The sequence below is a fragment of the Ananas comosus genome, unplaced genomic scaffold, assembly GCF_001540865.1.
Source record: "Ananas comosus cultivar F153 unplaced genomic scaffold, ASM154086v1, whole genome shotgun sequence".
Taxonomy (NCBI): domain Eukaryota; kingdom Viridiplantae; phylum Streptophyta; class Magnoliopsida; order Poales; family Bromeliaceae; genus Ananas; species Ananas comosus.
In genome coordinates this window covers 9,502-26,618 of record NW_017893363.1, presented here as the reverse complement: position 1 = coordinate 26,618, position 17,117 = coordinate 9,502, and the positions used below count along the sequence as shown (strand labels likewise).

The following is a 17,117-nucleotide window of genomic DNA, read 5'->3' as shown; positions in this document are numbered from 1 at the left end:
CTCTTTTCTCTTTCTCTCTTCCTTGCTTCTAGAGAGAGAAAGAGAGATATGAGAGAGTGTGAGGGAGAGAAATGAGAGAAATATCTCATACCCCCTCATACATAGCCCACTTAGTGCATAAATGCAAATACCCCCTCAACTTTCACCACATAACACTGCCCAGACTGGGCATTTTTCGGGCTCAGGGCCGGTCTCTTCCAGTAAGGACGTCCTGAGAGCAGCCACTCAGCCATGAAAAATGGGTCCGGTCCCTCCCGATGAACCGTCTCTCGGGGATCGGTCTCTCCCCGGAGGACGTTCCGAGAGCTGCTCTCCTGGGACTTAGCCAATTTTCTCACTTCTCGGATTTCACACGTACGAGACCGGTCTGCTCCCATCACGACCGGTCCCAGAGAGACTCAAAACTGCAGTTGCAGAGTTTTTTTGATTCTCCAGTTCTCGAAGACCACCGCAACAATGCACTTTTGCATTTTAGACACCTTTGGCCTTTCCGAAGTGTACCAACCTCGCACTTTGGTCATTTTGACTAAAGTTCGATATTTGTTTACCAAAGTTTCGGTATATTACATTCTCCACCCTTAAAATATTTCGTCCGCTGAAACTAACATACCTCAACCGTCGACTAAAATAGGTGAGGATACATGCCCGCATAGTTCCTCAAGCTCCCAAGTGGCTCACGCACATGCGTGGTTGCTCCATTGAACTTTTATCGTATGGAATTATGCGACTCCATAATTTCCTTCTTCTCTATCGAGGACGCACACTGAGTACTCCTCATACGACATGTTTCACTAAACTCCATGGGCTCAACTCTAGCACATGTGTCGAGTACGAATATACTTTCGGAGGTTCGACACGTGGAAATACATCGTGAACTCCGCGAGTCCCGGTGGCAATGTAACCTTGTACGCCACCGCTCTAATGCGCTCTAAACCGTCGAACGGTCAACATATCGGGGACTCAATTTCTCGCGGACCCAAACGCCCTTACTCCTCGCATAGGCGATACTTTCTACAAATGCACGCGTCTCCAACCGCGCGATTCCAATTCTCTTTCTGCGCTTGTCGGCATAACTCTTTTTGCCTGATGTGCGTCGCAAGAGCATTGACCGGCAAGGCGAACTTTTTCCTCTGCCTCACGCACTACATCGTGGCCAAGAGTAACTCTTTTCGCCACCTCGCTCCAATGAAATCGGGGAACGGCACCTCTTTCCAACAACGGCTTCAAATGGCGCCATCGCGATGTTTCTTGGTTACTGTTTATTATACACGAACTCTCCATCGCAAGTAGTTGGCATCCGCCCTGTTAATCAAGTACACATGCTCGCAACATATCCTCAAGGATTTGTATCGTTCTTCTAATTATCCATCACTCTTGAGGAGTGAAACGCTGTACTAAAATCGAGCCGTGTGCCCAACGCCTCTTGCAGGCTTTTCAAAAGTGAGATGTGAACCTGGGGTCTTCGATCCGATACAATTGACACTGGAATCCTATGCAGTCTCACAACCTCGTCAAATATACTTGAGACCAACTTGTCAACCCAACGTAGTGTGAATCGGCAAGAAGTGCGCCGACTTCGTTCAATGTCGTCCACAATCACCCATATGCATCGTGTCTGCTTGAGATCGAGGCAAACCGGTGACGAAATCCTCGAAATGTCTTCCCATTTTCATACGGTATTGGTAACTTTGAAGCTTCCCCGCCAGAAACCGTCGCTGCCGCTTTCACTTGTTGCAACGTAAGGCATTGCGCCACGAACTCTCCAATTTCTCTTTTCATGCCGCGCACACAATTATCACTTTTAGATCTTGTTTACATTTAGTGCCGCCCGGGTGTATACTATAGGGAGATTGATGTGTTCTTGCATGAATCGTCCTTCGCATGTCATCATCTTTAGTACACACCAGAAAGATTTTGAAATGCCAAAATCCTCGACTTACCGGCTTTCAACCTCACTCCGCACCTTTTGAAGATAAGGATGCGAAGCTTGCAGCTCTTTGATCTTCTCCAACAAGTCGTTGCACTACCAATGTGCAAGTGTGCGGCACTCGCCCGGCGCCACAACTTCAAGACCCAACCGTTGCATTCTTTGCACAATGGTGCGACGTGATTTCACATCGCCAAGTTTTCTACTAATTTCCTACTTAGCGCGTTGGTACGACATTGGCTTTTCCAGGGTGGAAGTATAGTGACATCATAGTCCTTCAACACACTCCAACCCGTCCTGCTGTCCGCATGTTCAATTCCTTTGGGTGAACAAGTGATTGAGACTCTTATAATCTGTGTAAATCTCACAATGCCACCGTAAAGATAATGCCTCCAAACTTTTAGAGCGGAATATCACCGCAGCTAACTCAAGTCATGTACCGGTAATTCTTTTCATAGCTCTTCAGTTGACATGAAGCATAAGCTATTACTCGGCCCTTTGCATCAATAACACCGAGTCCGACATATGAAGCATCACTGTACACTACAAAGGTCTCCCCCGGAGTCAGCAAAGCAAGCACCGGAGGTCGGACGTCAACTTGTTCTTCAACTCTTCGAAGCTCCGATCGCAATCGTCGCTCCAATATACTTTACTCCTTTGGGTAAGGTGCGTTAGTGAGTAGTTATTTTGGCAAACCCCTCCACGAAACCGCCGATAGTAGCCTGCAAGATCCAAGAAAACGCGGGATCTCCGCTACACTTGTCGACGAGCAATCCTTGATCGCCCCACTTTCTTAGAATCTACCGAGACCTCCATCGCCGATATCATCGTGCTAAGAATGACCTCCATAAGCCAAAATCACATTTTTCAACAGGCATACAAGCTTCTCTTGTCGGAGATCTATGCACGGCTCTCAAATGCTCACTCGCTGCTCCTCCTCGTCCTCGCGTTAGACCTAAGCATTTCATCGATGAACACCATGACGCCATCGCAGTCCAACAACCGACCGAAAGACTCGATTCATCAAGTCCATAAATGCTGCCGGGGCATTAGTAAGCCAAACGGCATTACCGTGAATTCATAATGGCCATACCGCGTACGGTACGCCATTTTGTGTACATCCTTTGCCTAATCTTTAATTGATGATACCCAACTGAGATTAATCTTGAACTACACCATGACCCTTGCAACTGATCAAATAGATCGTCAGATCCTCGGCAACGTTACTTGTTCTTAAAACTGTTACCTTGTTAACTCACGATAGTTTACGCAGAGTCGAAGTGTACCGTCTTTCTTTTTCACAAACAGCATGGAGCTCCCCATGGTGACACGTTCGGCCTCACAAAGCCTTTATCGAGCAAGTCTTGCAGTTGTGCTTTTAACTCCACTAGCTCCACCCGCGTCATTCTATACGGAGCCTTCGAGATTGGCCGCCCCGGAATCAAGTCAATGACGAACTCACCTCCCGGTCTGGTGGCAATCCGTAAATCCGCTGAAAACATCCGAAAACTCACATACTACTCGAATATTCCCAACTCTGGTGCTCCCTTTGAGCATCTACCATGTCTCCAAATAGACCACACATCCACCTTGATCATCTTCTTTGCCCTCGCTGCCGATACGGTCGCCGCGAAGCACTTGCTTTTACATGCGCGATACACCAACTTTCTGTTAGGCTCACGAAATACGATCACCTTGCTCTCACAATATATGTAAGGTACCGGACATCTAAAACTAGATGAGTTACGGTGTACATTTAATGGTTCCGGGAGATTGCGGTTGGAATTAACATACCGATTTTAAATGTAAAAGTGAAATAAAATAACATAGTATAGATACTATTTTTATTGGATTTAGAGAAGTGAATTATAGGTTGGAATGACCTGTGCTGAAATCGGAGTGAAAACAGAAGATTAGAATTTTACTTGTGTGAAAGCGAGGCAGATAATATAAGCAAAAATACACAGTGTTAGAAATTATGAAAACTAGAGGATATGTCAGAATTATTTTTATGAGGCTAGATTTAAAGTTTCAGCCGATTCTGACACCTAAAGGTGGAAAATAAAATCCGACAGTTATCTGATAAAGATTTACAGTTCGGTACAGCTTTCGGTGACCAAACGGGGTCGAAACTGAAAGACTAAAATTTTTTTCTGTTAAGATGTAAGTAAAACGAACATGAATGGTCAAATTTGAGCTCAAACGGATATTTCACAGGGCTCCGCGAAAGATATCAGATTTCGAGCTGCTTGAAAGTGAATAGTGTATGCTACTATTGGGGTGTTGACTATAAGTAGAAGCTTCTAGTCTTCTTCTTCTTCACAGCCACCACCACCTCCACAACACCACACGTTCATGATGGTATGAAAGAAATCTCACTTTCTCTCCTCTAAATAACTCTCGTCATCTCTCTAGATCTTTCGCCCAAATTCGCGGCGTTGGCGGAGAACGAGCTTGCGAACGCGTTGGGAGCAACGATCGAGCTTTCGTGCGCCCGTTGGAGCGGCGTGCTTCCGTCTCGGCATCCACATTTTGGTAAACTTTTGGATTTGGCTTAATCCTTAGCCTTAATGTTCTGTAGCCTCTAATGAGCATTCTTAGCATGTTCTCCATTTAATTTGGATTATTTGAGGGTAATTGTATGTTAGGGCTCAAAAATGGGATTTTCCAATATGTGGTTTGATCTAAATTGATCATGTATAAACCTAATTGCTAGGTTTTCTGATGCATTGGCGAAGTCGGTTCGGCGATTACGACGAGGCTACGTTAAGATATTAAAGAACGAAGCCGTAAGGTACAGATTGCGCAGCTCGCGCGAAGCTTCCAAGAATCAAGAAATCGGAACCCTGCCTCTTGGTAGCATTAAAAGTGGGGGTGTTATCCTGAAGCAACTGAGCTTCCTTTTATGTCTAAGTTCTATATCTTGATCATATTCCTATATGTTGATATATTTGTGGCATTATAGGATTAGTAGATGATTACATTTCCATTCCTTGATGTACCTAGGTTGTGTGCATTGTGGGCTTGACACTTGATCTTAGTTGCAGGGATGGGGTTTGTGACAAAATCACTATAGTGACAAGAATGATGATCGAACTGGACATGTAATAGCCTAGACGAGTGGCATTGACTAGTGTAACAAAGACATATAATATTGACGAGTGGCATGTCGATTTAGTGTATTAAGACAATTATACATCATGACATAAACGAGTGGCATCAAAATTAGTGTAGTGGAACACTATGGCATTTGAACCTAGGGATAGTAGATTTTCCGATGTCATGTTGTAGACATTATGCATTTGGCATTAGGCATTGAGGCATTGATTATGCATTTGGTATTGTGCAGCAGAGGCACATTGACCCTGGTAGATAGGGTATCCTCTTTGTGAGATGGATCATACTCACTAGTCTGTTTCGTAGTCGGTGGTCCGCTCCACCAAAAGCAGTGTCTCCGGAGTATTCACATAGGGTTGTCTGCAGACGGTCTCCGTGTGCGAGTGCAGATTCTCCTCACCTATGAAATTGAGAGTGAGTCGGGTTGACCCCGCGGTGGCAACCTGGTGTTGACCATTAGAGATTGGATACTATCGAGGCATAGTTGCACGACGCACTATGTTAGACTCGTTCATCTCGGATTATAGTGCATAAGATAGTTAGCATGTGTAGAGACATCACTGTGTATAGCTCATTTCTTTATTATTGAGGCCATAGTAGTATGTGTAGAGACATCACTATGTAGTACTCATTTCTTATTGTTGAGATATAGTAGCATGTTGTAGATACATTCACTATTAGTAGCTCATTTCTTTATTGTTGAGACATAGTAGCCATGTTGTAGATACATCACTATGTAGTACTCATTTCTATTGTTGTTGAAGCATAATAATCATGATAGTAGAATATCATTGCTATGTTCATGCATTCCATGATTACAGAGCATAGTAGCATGTGTATATTCCATTACTATGTAGCAGCTCGTACTTAGTAGAGCGAATCGAGTCGGGCGAGGAGCGGGATACCTCTTTGGCCTAGGACCTTCGAGATTGAGTCGGCAAGGAGCGGGGTAGCCTGTTTAGATCCTATGTGTTGGAAAGTTTCATGGGTCGAGTCGGAGTCTTGAAGAAGTCCGGAGCGGAGTATTAAAGATCGAAGAATCCAAGACTTCGAAGAATCGGAAAGGACGCAAAACACGTAAAACATGAATCACGATGCTTAGGTAAGCTTTAAATCATGTTTATGGTGATTCATACTTAATTATAGATTTTAGAATCATGTTTTCAAGTTGTAATTGATTAGAAAGTTTCTAAGAGCTTGTAAAACTCGAAACAATGCATTTTCAGCGAAAATTGCATTGTTGTACCGGTACAAGAGTTTTCTGTCCAGGGTACAGCCATCAGCGTTTGCGCAGAAAAGTTTGATGGTTGTTCCGGTACAACCATCACGGCTGTCCAGGGTACAAGCCCTGTTCCGGTACAAGATGCAGTCTGTCCAGGGTACAGAAGCTTCGCAGAAAAATCTTCCGTCATGCTGTACCCTGGACAGCTTTCTTTGTTCCGGTACAAGGTGCTGATTTTGAAAAGAAACTTTCTAATCCTACTCCGTTTTGATTCTAAAGTCTATAAATAAGCTATTGGGGTTCTCTAACTGATTAAGTATCATAAGAATACACTAGTGTAGTAACCCGCGCGATGCGACGGATAGGTAATATTCGATATTTAACTTATAATAGTTTATTATCTTCGTTACAATGTAAATAACGTAGAGAATACAAAAAGAGTAAGAAAAATAGAACTGAGAATAAAATTTGATGCACAGTTAAACTTAAGAAATATTTGAGATTTTACATAAAAAAAGCTAAAAAAAGACGAAATAGTAAAGACATAAGAGGAATTAAAAAATTTTGAGTAACAAATAAATAAAAGTATAAGCAGTTAATCAACAACAGCAGGAGTGACCATAGATACAATAAAATTGAGAGTTGTAGAAGTCGAAGAAAGAGCGTAAGAGTTAGCTGAAAGAAAAGGCAAGAATCAGTAAAGAATTAAAGAAAAATGAAATAGAACTAATAGGAAAAATTGGTTAAAAAATGTTACTAACCGGCTGTCTAAAAAATATGCAATTGCAGTAATACAAAAATCAAGTGAAGCAGCAACTTACAAAATTAATTAGAATATATAAGTTGCAGAACTTATAGTCAAATAATTTTAAACAGGAATAGTAAGAAAACACCATCACAACAATCGAAAAGATATAAAGTGAAATAAAATGAGATGATAACTTAGCAACGAAAAATTGCATTGTTAGAGCAACTTTTGATAAGGTGCAAAAGAACTATTTAACAATGATACTACTCAAGCCAACAAATGCTCTTTAGAGTCAGATGAACCCAAGCTACTTGCAACCTTCATATTAATCAAATAACATCATGAGCAGAACCACTACAAAATGCTTTTATAATACATCATGTTTTCGAAAAGTTCAATTCTTCTAAAGCCAAGTTACGCCATCTAAAGAGTCAAAGATAATTGATTTTACAGAGCAAATAAACATGTAGTCTAAAAATCTAAAAGATGTGGAGCCAAATTATGTAATTTAAAGAATGAAGCATGATTCAAAATACTGCACATTTAAAAGAAACACATTTAGATTTCCAAAGAAATCACTTAAGTATTGGTTTTGACAAAACAACAGTAGAGAAAGCCAAACAGAAAATTCGATATAATTAATAGCAAAAAAGAATCCAAGTCTTGCACTTCCATTTTGAAGGTAATACAACTTAAGCGTCACAGAAGACTGATCTTCTGGAACACATCTACAGGGGGAGAAAAAAAGTAGGAAATTAGAGAATGTTGTAAGGTGGATTGTCAATCTAAGATATCTCCAAATAAATTCCCGTAAAAAATAATATTTTGGGTCTCACTATTATCTTCTTCTTCTTGATCCTNACTTTTTTGATTTATCATTGGCCCTAGACCACATGCTATATATCATAATGCTTTCACATATGATTTGTTTGCAAAATAATATGTATAATCGAGGTGTACTCAAAGAAAAAAAGGGAAAACTGCATCTAGTTTCAGTTAGGTTATTTTTCAACTAACTTTACATGCACATAGTTAAGTGTATTGAAATGGACTCAAGTATATGATCAATTCCACTGCACATAGAATGCCATTAGGTTAGTAGAGCACTGCAGGGCCATCGACAATAATCTGAACAAATTAATTCTAGTGCCATAATAGTAATGGATGAATGAATTAGAGCTAACAGTAAATCTGCAATATCTTTTTCCAACCCACATATACAGTAGATGAAACAATAGTAGCAAAAGATGAAGTGAAGCAGAAACTTCGTAAATTGATTATAAAAGTAAAAAAAAAAAAATATCATCACAACAATTGAAAAGATATAAAGCGAAATAAAATGAAGAAGCAGCACCTAAGTTTAAGTAGAAGCTAGAGAAATATCAGCAAGAACTTGTAGTAAGAAACAATATAGAAGAAAAAGGGAAAAAAAATGCAAACTTGAACTAATGGTAAAATATACATCATAAGGAGTATAAGCAGTAGTAGTAGAAATTTGAGCAAATCGAAAAAGATCAACAGGTAGTAAAATTCTATTTTCACTATAGGCTCAGACATGTAATGAATATTATCAATAGTCAACAATAGTATTTTTCTCATTTCAAAAGTCTTCGAGAAAAAGTGCCGCGTATAGTTATATGTTCTCAATAGCTTATGTTTTTCTTGCTGAGAGTAATTAATGGTTGCACTTATTTAGTAACTGCCATCCTAGTTGATAACCAACAAGCAGAGAAATAGTTTTTTTTTTCCCGCAAATAAAATTTTTACAGAGGTATATTATATAGGCAGCAAGAAGGGACCACAGAGAATAAATCCGAACAATTTTCGTGGCCGGAGGGGATGAATAAGCCGAAACGAAGCGTCGGTAACGGGAACGGTGCGACCGCAGGAAGGGCCGATCATGAACTCGGCCCAACATTTCGCCCAGAGAGGGAATAGGAGTCGGAGCGGCATCTAGGGGGGGCGAACGAAATAACGGGAACGGGCGCGGCGGGAAGAATCCGACCATAAACTCGGCCCAACATTCCGTCCAGAGAGGGAACAGGAGTCGTAGCGGTGTCTAGAGGGGCAAGCGAAGGAGCCGGAGGTGGAAGATGAAAATTAAATGGGAAGCGTAGAGAACGGGCTTTCATAGGGGTTATAGATATAGATTATTAGCAAGCAGCAATAATATTTTTCTAATTTCAAAAGTATTCGAGAAAAAACGACGTGTAAGACAGGTAGGTCACACAAAAATAACTGGTTGTAATTATTTTGAAATTGCCATCCTAGTTAATTTACTGTGTAAATTCTTCATTGACATTCAACCGTAACTTTATTTCACTTTGTCATAATCGCCAAATATATAAGTAAATACAAAGGTAAACTATACCAATCCTTCATCACTTGTTAAACGAAAATCTTGGTTGCAACGGTTGCATAATTGCTATCCAAGTTGCCTTACCATGTATATACTCTTTTCATATTAATCATCAGATCATTCATTTTGTCATCATCGCCAATGCCAACAAATAAAAAACTTAATATTACGTTCGTAGAATTTATTAGAAAATATCTGAAATCATCAAGTAGTAAAAAATACTAAAGCAACAATAAAGTAAAAAGTGAACTGCCTCAAGATTGTTAAGAGGAAATGATTCAATGGAAATATACACTATATATATATGATAACATCTTTGTTGGTTAGAAGCTACCAACANCAACAAATAAAAAACTTAATATTACGTTCGTAGAATTTATTAGAAAATATCTGAAATCATCAAGTAGTAAAAAATACTAAAGCAACAATAAAGTAAAAAGTGAACTGCCTCAAGATTGTTAAGAGGAAATGATTCAATGGAAATATACACTATATATATATGATAACATCTTTGTTGGTTAGAAGCTACCAACAATAATTTAAAATATACTATACGGTAGTAAAATTGGAGTAAAAAGAGTAAGAAAATAAAAAAAATTGAAAACATAATCAAACCCTTTCCTGGAACTGAAGGAAATCAAAGCGAAGAGTCAGTCAAGAAATCCAAAAATCAAAAAATTACCACTCCACAGCATAAAAAGTTCAGCTTTAGCAAACTGTGGATGAACAGGAATAACAAAAACATAGCCGAATTAGCAAAGGAAGGTTTTAGCTTCGACTGATAGATTGATTGGTTGAAAATTTGTTTGAACTGAAGTAATGATAGACTAATACGAAAATTTGATCTTAATTGAATGTATAATCAGCTTAAAAAGTCAGATTACTATGACAACTTGAACAGAATTCAACTTTGACATCATCAGATTGGCAGTTTGGCACCAACCAATAAAATTGCATTGATACATAGATAGATCAAAAAGTTCATACTAAAAAAACCAACAAATCTGCGCAAGTATCAAACTTTGATACTCTAAAAGAGACTAAATACATATATACAATTTATTTTGCAAACAAATCATATATGAAAGTATTATGATTAGCAGGATTAAGATGTTAAAAAAAGAAAAGTGTTGTGACCTCTTCAACTATAGGCCATTTTTATAATTGTGAGGAGCATAAAAAAAAATGGATCTTTTTTCACCTTCAAAACATTCGGCTTCGTTATAAAGAGGAACCACGATCGTGACGACGCAATCGGCGAGCATGGTGATGACGAACCAGGCATTCGCAAGCATGAAGGCGTATGGGTTAATCAACAAATATTAGTCAGAATACGTAATTATATCAAAATTGGTGATGAAACAAATTCGCAAACTTGCATAATTTGGCTAGTTTTTTAAATTTTAAAACGAAACTCTTGAGGGTGATGAGAGAAACTAAAATTGTAAATTATTAAACAGGGATATATATACATGGAGGGAATTAACATATGCACATATTAGGTAGGTGAAACCAAGGCAAATGATGCAAGGCTACACATAATCAACAAAAAAAATGATTAGGTTCTTGCGAAATCCGTAGTAGCAACCTTAGCACACAACTAAATGATTAGGATGATGCACTGGGGCTCCAGCGTAAAAACGCGCTATACCATAGGGCCATTTTGTGAAGCTTATTCTAAATAGGAATATAAACAATAGGTTGAACACAGTTTGCTAAGCAAGAGGACTATGTTGCAGTAGACTTGCAGTAGTATGTTCGAGTTCATGTCACGTCCCGGGGCCAATTTTAAAAGCCTTTTTAAAATTCATTACCATTTTGAAACAGAGTTGCGGAAGACGTGCTAATTTTTTTTTTTTTTTCAACCTGATCCACGTGACATACAGATCCACCACAAATACAAAGTTCCTCTGTCCACTCGGATAGAGTCTCCTTTGTATTTGCACGGCGTACCAACTATACAACAGGATCTCAACCACAACCTACATTTACTAATCAACAACCAATTCATGATATGCATTTCCATATAGCTATCATTCCTTAAGATGATGCATGCCTCTAAGCACTCCTTAGGCGCTGGATGATGCAATGCACAGTACAATAATCATCCTATTTAAAGTGCTCCTCACCCGGAAGCTTTGTTTTTGAAATCTATTTCAGTCTTCCATGAAAACCATTCGAAAATATTTTTAAAACTGTTTCCCACACGGAAACTCTATTTTGAAAATCAACTACCTCGAGGGGTAGAAAACCACGACGCGTAAATATATATAAATACACAAATCCGAGAACTGAATATTCATAAAACCAAAACCAGTGATCCACAAAATCTCTAATCATGCATAACGAAAATCACAAACATTCAAACATCTAACTGAACCATTTATTATTAACAACAACTAAATACGGGAAGAAATATAACTAGAGTGACGGTCGCTACTGCCGACTAGCTAGATCGTCCTCCCATCGAGCCCAAATACCAACTCCTCGTCCATGTCACCTGGGGGGAATGGGGGGTGAGAAATCGCAACCATGGTTTCTCAGTGGGTACGACAGAGCCACGAAGGCAAGCCGTAATCACCGGAAACCAAAGGAGATAGATAAACAAATATATATATGCTGATATGAAACAGAATTACAGATATGAGTATGATGTGATATAAAAGCAACTACAGTAGTAATAGAAATAAGATAATAACTGAGTAAGAACGAAACTACTACTGTAACCAAAAACTCAACTGAACGGATGCCTCAAGGATAAATAGTCCAAAATCAAACCCAATCTGATACTGCTATATTGGTCCACCGACCTCAAGCGTTGCCTGTCATAGAGCAGACACTGTCAACTTATTCATGCGTCACCGACGACCTATCCGGATACGTACACCCCTTGGTTGGTGGCCAAACCAACCCGGTGTCTAGAATACACAGTAATGTGACTAAATCATGCTGATATGCTCAAATGAAAACCGGCAAAAGAGACCGGTGCCTTGGCCGAAGTCAGGTGCAAGAGCGTACAACGCCGAACCACGATCAACCAGATCGAAACACATGACAAAAGAGTCAATATGTTGCCTGGACCCAAGGTCCACAGATATACAGTATATATATGCAACCTGCTCTACATGTCTATCAATCAATAAGATAAAGATAACAAACGATAAGCAAAGGTAAACGACATGTAGAGACTATGATACTGATATGAAAGAACAGAGGAAGGGTGAAACGATCTCATCGACTACCAGCTTGAAGCACCCACCTATCATGTCGCGTCGGAACACTGGGTATGCACAGTCTACCGGACCTAAGAAGATTCACCAGGTCAGTATCCAAACCACTAACCCAAAGCACGAGACTCACAAACCCCGCACACAAGTCCCCTGATCGGTTTTCCCAAAACCAATCATCGTAACTCACTGGAAGTCCCGAAAACCACACCGGGATGCCGTCGGGATCCACTAAGTGTCCCGAAACTCACCGACTCGTGTCACGAGTCACCTGCTGCCCCAAAACACTCCGATTTGGATGTTTTGGTAGCAAACACAAGATAACACCACTACACAATTATCGCCGGATAATTGTACGAATCTGGGTTCCAGAAAGTGTCTATTTTGACACCGGAACCCACCGTCGCTCACCTATCATCACCGAACCCACAAAATGATGATGGTGACCAGCCAACAAGGCTCAGCGACAAAACACAGGGCAACAAGACGACGTTGGAAGAAATCCGAACCGAAAAAGCGTTCTTTTGGCGAATTTCGCCAAAAAACGCGCCGGAATCGACTTTTCGATTCCACGAAGACTATCGGATCATGGACAACCAGTCCAGAGGTCACCACACACACCTACACACTGCCCACAGTAGCCACTAGGTGCACAATTGCATAAAAGTCCCTCTATTTACATAAAATCCATTCTTTTATGTAAATCGGGAGACTTCTATGGCTCGTTCTCGCAAACTGAGGACTTCTAAGTTCTGTCGAGACACGTACTAATAGGTCTCGACGTGCCGAAGGCCGTGCTCATGATTCGGAGCACAACGACTCACCGTGGGAGGCGTGGAAGCAACCCGAAAATTCTGCGAACAGCGCGCAGTCGGGGAAAAACGCACCAAACGGAACGATACGACATCCTTTGATCCAAAATAAGGTGAGCACTGTGATCAGCACTGATCCACGATCACCGTGCTCACCTCCAGAGGCATCGGAATAGCCTTGGATCGCCGTAAAAAATGCGCATATACCTGAAACAGCAGCCAAAAAGGCTCTAACAGAGTGACACCGCCGAAACAGCGGAATGGAGTCTCCTCGACAGAAACTAAGGTGAGCACGATGATCAGCAATTTGCCACGATCATCGTGCTCCCTTCCATAGAGATCAGGGAGGCTCGGGAAGCTCGAAACAGCAAACCGCCAAGATGAGCCCTATTTCGGGCTTGGCCATAGCAAGCTTGCTCCGGCCGGCTTCCGGCGGCACGGCGGCGCACGCGGGGGCCAGGGATGGGTGCGGGGGAGTTGAGGAATACGAGGCTTACCTCAGATGGCGGTTGGAAACGACGGCGGGGACGGTGGAACCAACCAAGCCCGCATGAGATCTGGCTCAAGTTCCAAAGCAGCTGCGGCCCCGGCGACGGCCGGGGCAGGTCGGGAACGTCGGTGGCGGGCGACAGCGGCGGCGGCCCACGGCTCGGGTGTGGCCGCCCGAGCTTGGCTCGGTCTGCAGGCTGGGGCGGCGGCGACGGCGACTCGCTGGGGTGGCAACGTCCGACGGGGAGGGTTGCCGAGGCTTCGGAGAAGGCAGTAGAGGTGGTCCAAGGGGCGGCAGCGCGGAGGCTAACCTCTGAAGCTTGGCTCAGCCCGAGCAGGTCTGGGCAGCCGCGATTGACAGAGGCGGCGGCGGCGGCCTGCAGAGGCGGCGGCGACCGGCCGAGGAGGGTCGCCCGGCTCCGGGGACGAAAGCGCGGCCGAGCCAAGGCGGCGGCAGCGCGAAGGAGGGCTGCCAAGTCTGCTCGGCTCGAGCAGATCCGGGGTGGCCGCGCTCGGTCAAGGTGGCAGCGGCGGTGCTCGGGGCGGCGGTGGCCGGAGGGGGAGACTCCGACGAGGTTGGGGCGACGCCGGTGACGGACCCAGAGGCAATGCCGCCTCGGCCAAGCTCTAACCCGAGAGAAAGAGAGAGAGAGGGATGGAGAGAGAGATGGATGGTGGCTCGGCGGCGGCCGGGGCTCAGCCGACGGCAGCCGAGGGTGCGCGGCTAGGGCAGGGGAGCAAGGTGAAGGTGGCAGGGGCGACTAGCGTAGCAGGGGGCTGGCTAGGGTTAGGGTTAGACGGAAGAAACCCTAAAATACATATATATCATGGTGCAACTTCGCGAGTTAGCCCCCCCGAACTGTAGTATTTAATATAAGTCCCTCCCAGTACGTGTAATAGGCGCGAAAAGCCCTCCACGTGTGATCTCACGCGAAACGGTACATAAAATATTGCAACTTTTACGAAAATACCGTTTTGCCCTCACCGATCTCAACTCGGTCATCGTGCAATCTCCGTAGATCCGTCAGTCAGATTTGCGAACGGATCGCACCAGTGCGATCAGCACAACAGAGACAACAAAGCTATGATTTCATTTCATCTCGATCGCTCTCGGATTCGCGACGAAATCCGTTCCAACTCTCCAACGAAAGAAACTACGCACGAATACATATAAAACATGTATTTTCGAATTTTCTCGAAATTCGTGCCTCAAACCCAAAATTCGTCAGCGCCACTAGTTCCAGAACAGCTGAACCGGTCGAAACGAGCTATTGGACTGCTATGAACGGAGTCCGATACGAGCCAGAAGCCAACTCTACGCATTGAGCTCTCCGGAAAACCAAGTTACTATTCACTTTAAGTGAAACTTGGAAATCGCGTAGAATCTCCGTTTTAACTCAGTTTCTTCCGAAACTTGACGAGTGCTTTTGTAATTAAATTACACACAAAAACATCGTCAACTGAGAGTTTAGCGACACTGCCAAAATCTCGGTCCTTATAGTTCAATGATCCTATAATCACATATGCACCAAACGAATTGTCACCGTAAGTTACTAAAGAGTATTCCAAGGGTATTCAAGTAACTGAAAACATTCTATATGCTTATATAGAGAGTACAAAGTATAATTCAAACCATTCATCTCCTATGGCAATATAGCGTAGATTTCGAGGGGAAAAAAAAAAGAAGCAACAAACAAGCTATGAATTTAAAGACAATTGAAAGCAATCCATCCGCAACCAAAATAGACACATTGGCGTTATACAAACTTCTAAGCTAGCACGATAGTTTGGAAGGTGTTAAAAGCACATCAAAGAAATTTAAGCTGTTACGATACCTTTGGAAAGGTCCGAGGCCACGACATCCGAGAACCAACATATCAGGGTGGACCATCTTCACCTCGCTGCAGATAACTTCCTTTGGGTCACCCCTTTTGATCCATGCTTCACAGCTCACCTACTGAGTAAAAGTAAAAAAAGTTTAAAACCATTAGCAAATGCTAAACCATTCAAAAGAAATTGCCAGAAGATTTGATCAATATTAATTACCCCAATTTGGTGACAGCGATTTACAAAGTACTCCAGCAAGTGAAGCCCTCTTATCTTGTCCCTGTGATTTATTGTCTTGAAGTCATCAGGAGACACATAGATACTTTCCATGTCATCAAATGGTTTTGTTCACAACAAAAACAACATAAAGAGTGTTAGTACTGACAGCATATCCAAAATTTATGCACACGGTGAAAAAGAGATGGTCCACAAATTCACCACGCTCATTGATGGAAAATCAAAAATCAGGCTAGCATAAGGTTTCACATGTGTAAAATGGCCCCCGGGTTTAAAGTTTTAGAAAGGTTCAAAACTATTCATCACAACAGAAAATCAAGCGGCAATTACGGAAGTTTACAAATCTTGATCAGGGGCTTACATAGTCGTTCGTGATTGCGTTGTGGAATCTAGTACACGAAACCCTAATCCCATTCCACTTCAACTTGAATCTCTCGATCTCCATCCCAGCCTTGCTTCGACTTGAAGCTCTCGATCTCCATCCCAGCCTTGGTGTCCACCTGGATATCCATGGGGGAAGCGCTTCTTGCTTCTCAGGTCCAGGACCTCCGTGGGGTCCAGGCTCTTCCTGGAGATAGTGACCGTGGTCGTGATCCACAGCAATGCGGAGAGGGTAGTGTCGGAGGGAGGAGAGGAGGGCGCGGGAGCGACGGAGAGGCGAAGGTGGTGGTAGCGGAGGAAGGTGAGGAGGGCGCGCGAGCAAAGGAGGGGATGGGTGGTTGGGAGAAAGAGGAGGAGGAGGAAGAGGCGGCTGGGAAAAGGCGTAGCATATAAAAAGGCGTAGAGGCGGCTGGGAAAAAAAGAAAAAAGAAAAAGAGGAGGTGGAGGGCGGACGCTATCTTTTAGGTTTTCTAAAATTTATTATTATTATTATTATTATTAATTTATTTTTATTTTTATTTTTATGCAAATGCAAATGTTAAAATTGAAGTTTGTAATTTTTTATTTATAATTCCAGAAATTTAGAATTAAAATTTAAAAAGTTAAAATATACATTTTCAACGTTCAAAAGGTAAAACTTTAAGTTTTGCTTTTCACATTTCAAAATAATTAAAAAATCTAACTTTTAAACTAAAAACTAAAATTCTCAATTTTAAATTTAGATATTAAAAAATCAAAAGTTGTTTTTCCAATTTAAATATTACAATTCTA

The 17,117-nt window shown here is 42.0% G+C and overlaps 1 protein-coding gene across 1 annotated transcript; it reads right to left on the bottom strand.

Moving 5' to 3' along the window:
• Positions 1-11,718: 11,718 nt before the first annotated feature.
• LOC109705778 (velvet complex subunit 2-like) lies at positions 11,719-16,755 on the bottom strand (the record flags this gene model as incomplete). The annotated part of the gene is made up of 4 exons (XM_020226562.1): positions 11,719-11,873; positions 15,737-15,858; positions 15,948-16,008; positions 16,327-16,755. Coding segments are annotated over 3 exons (504 nt in total), but the record flags the coding sequence as incomplete, so codon positions are not given.
• Positions 16,756-17,117: the final 362 nt, after the last annotated feature.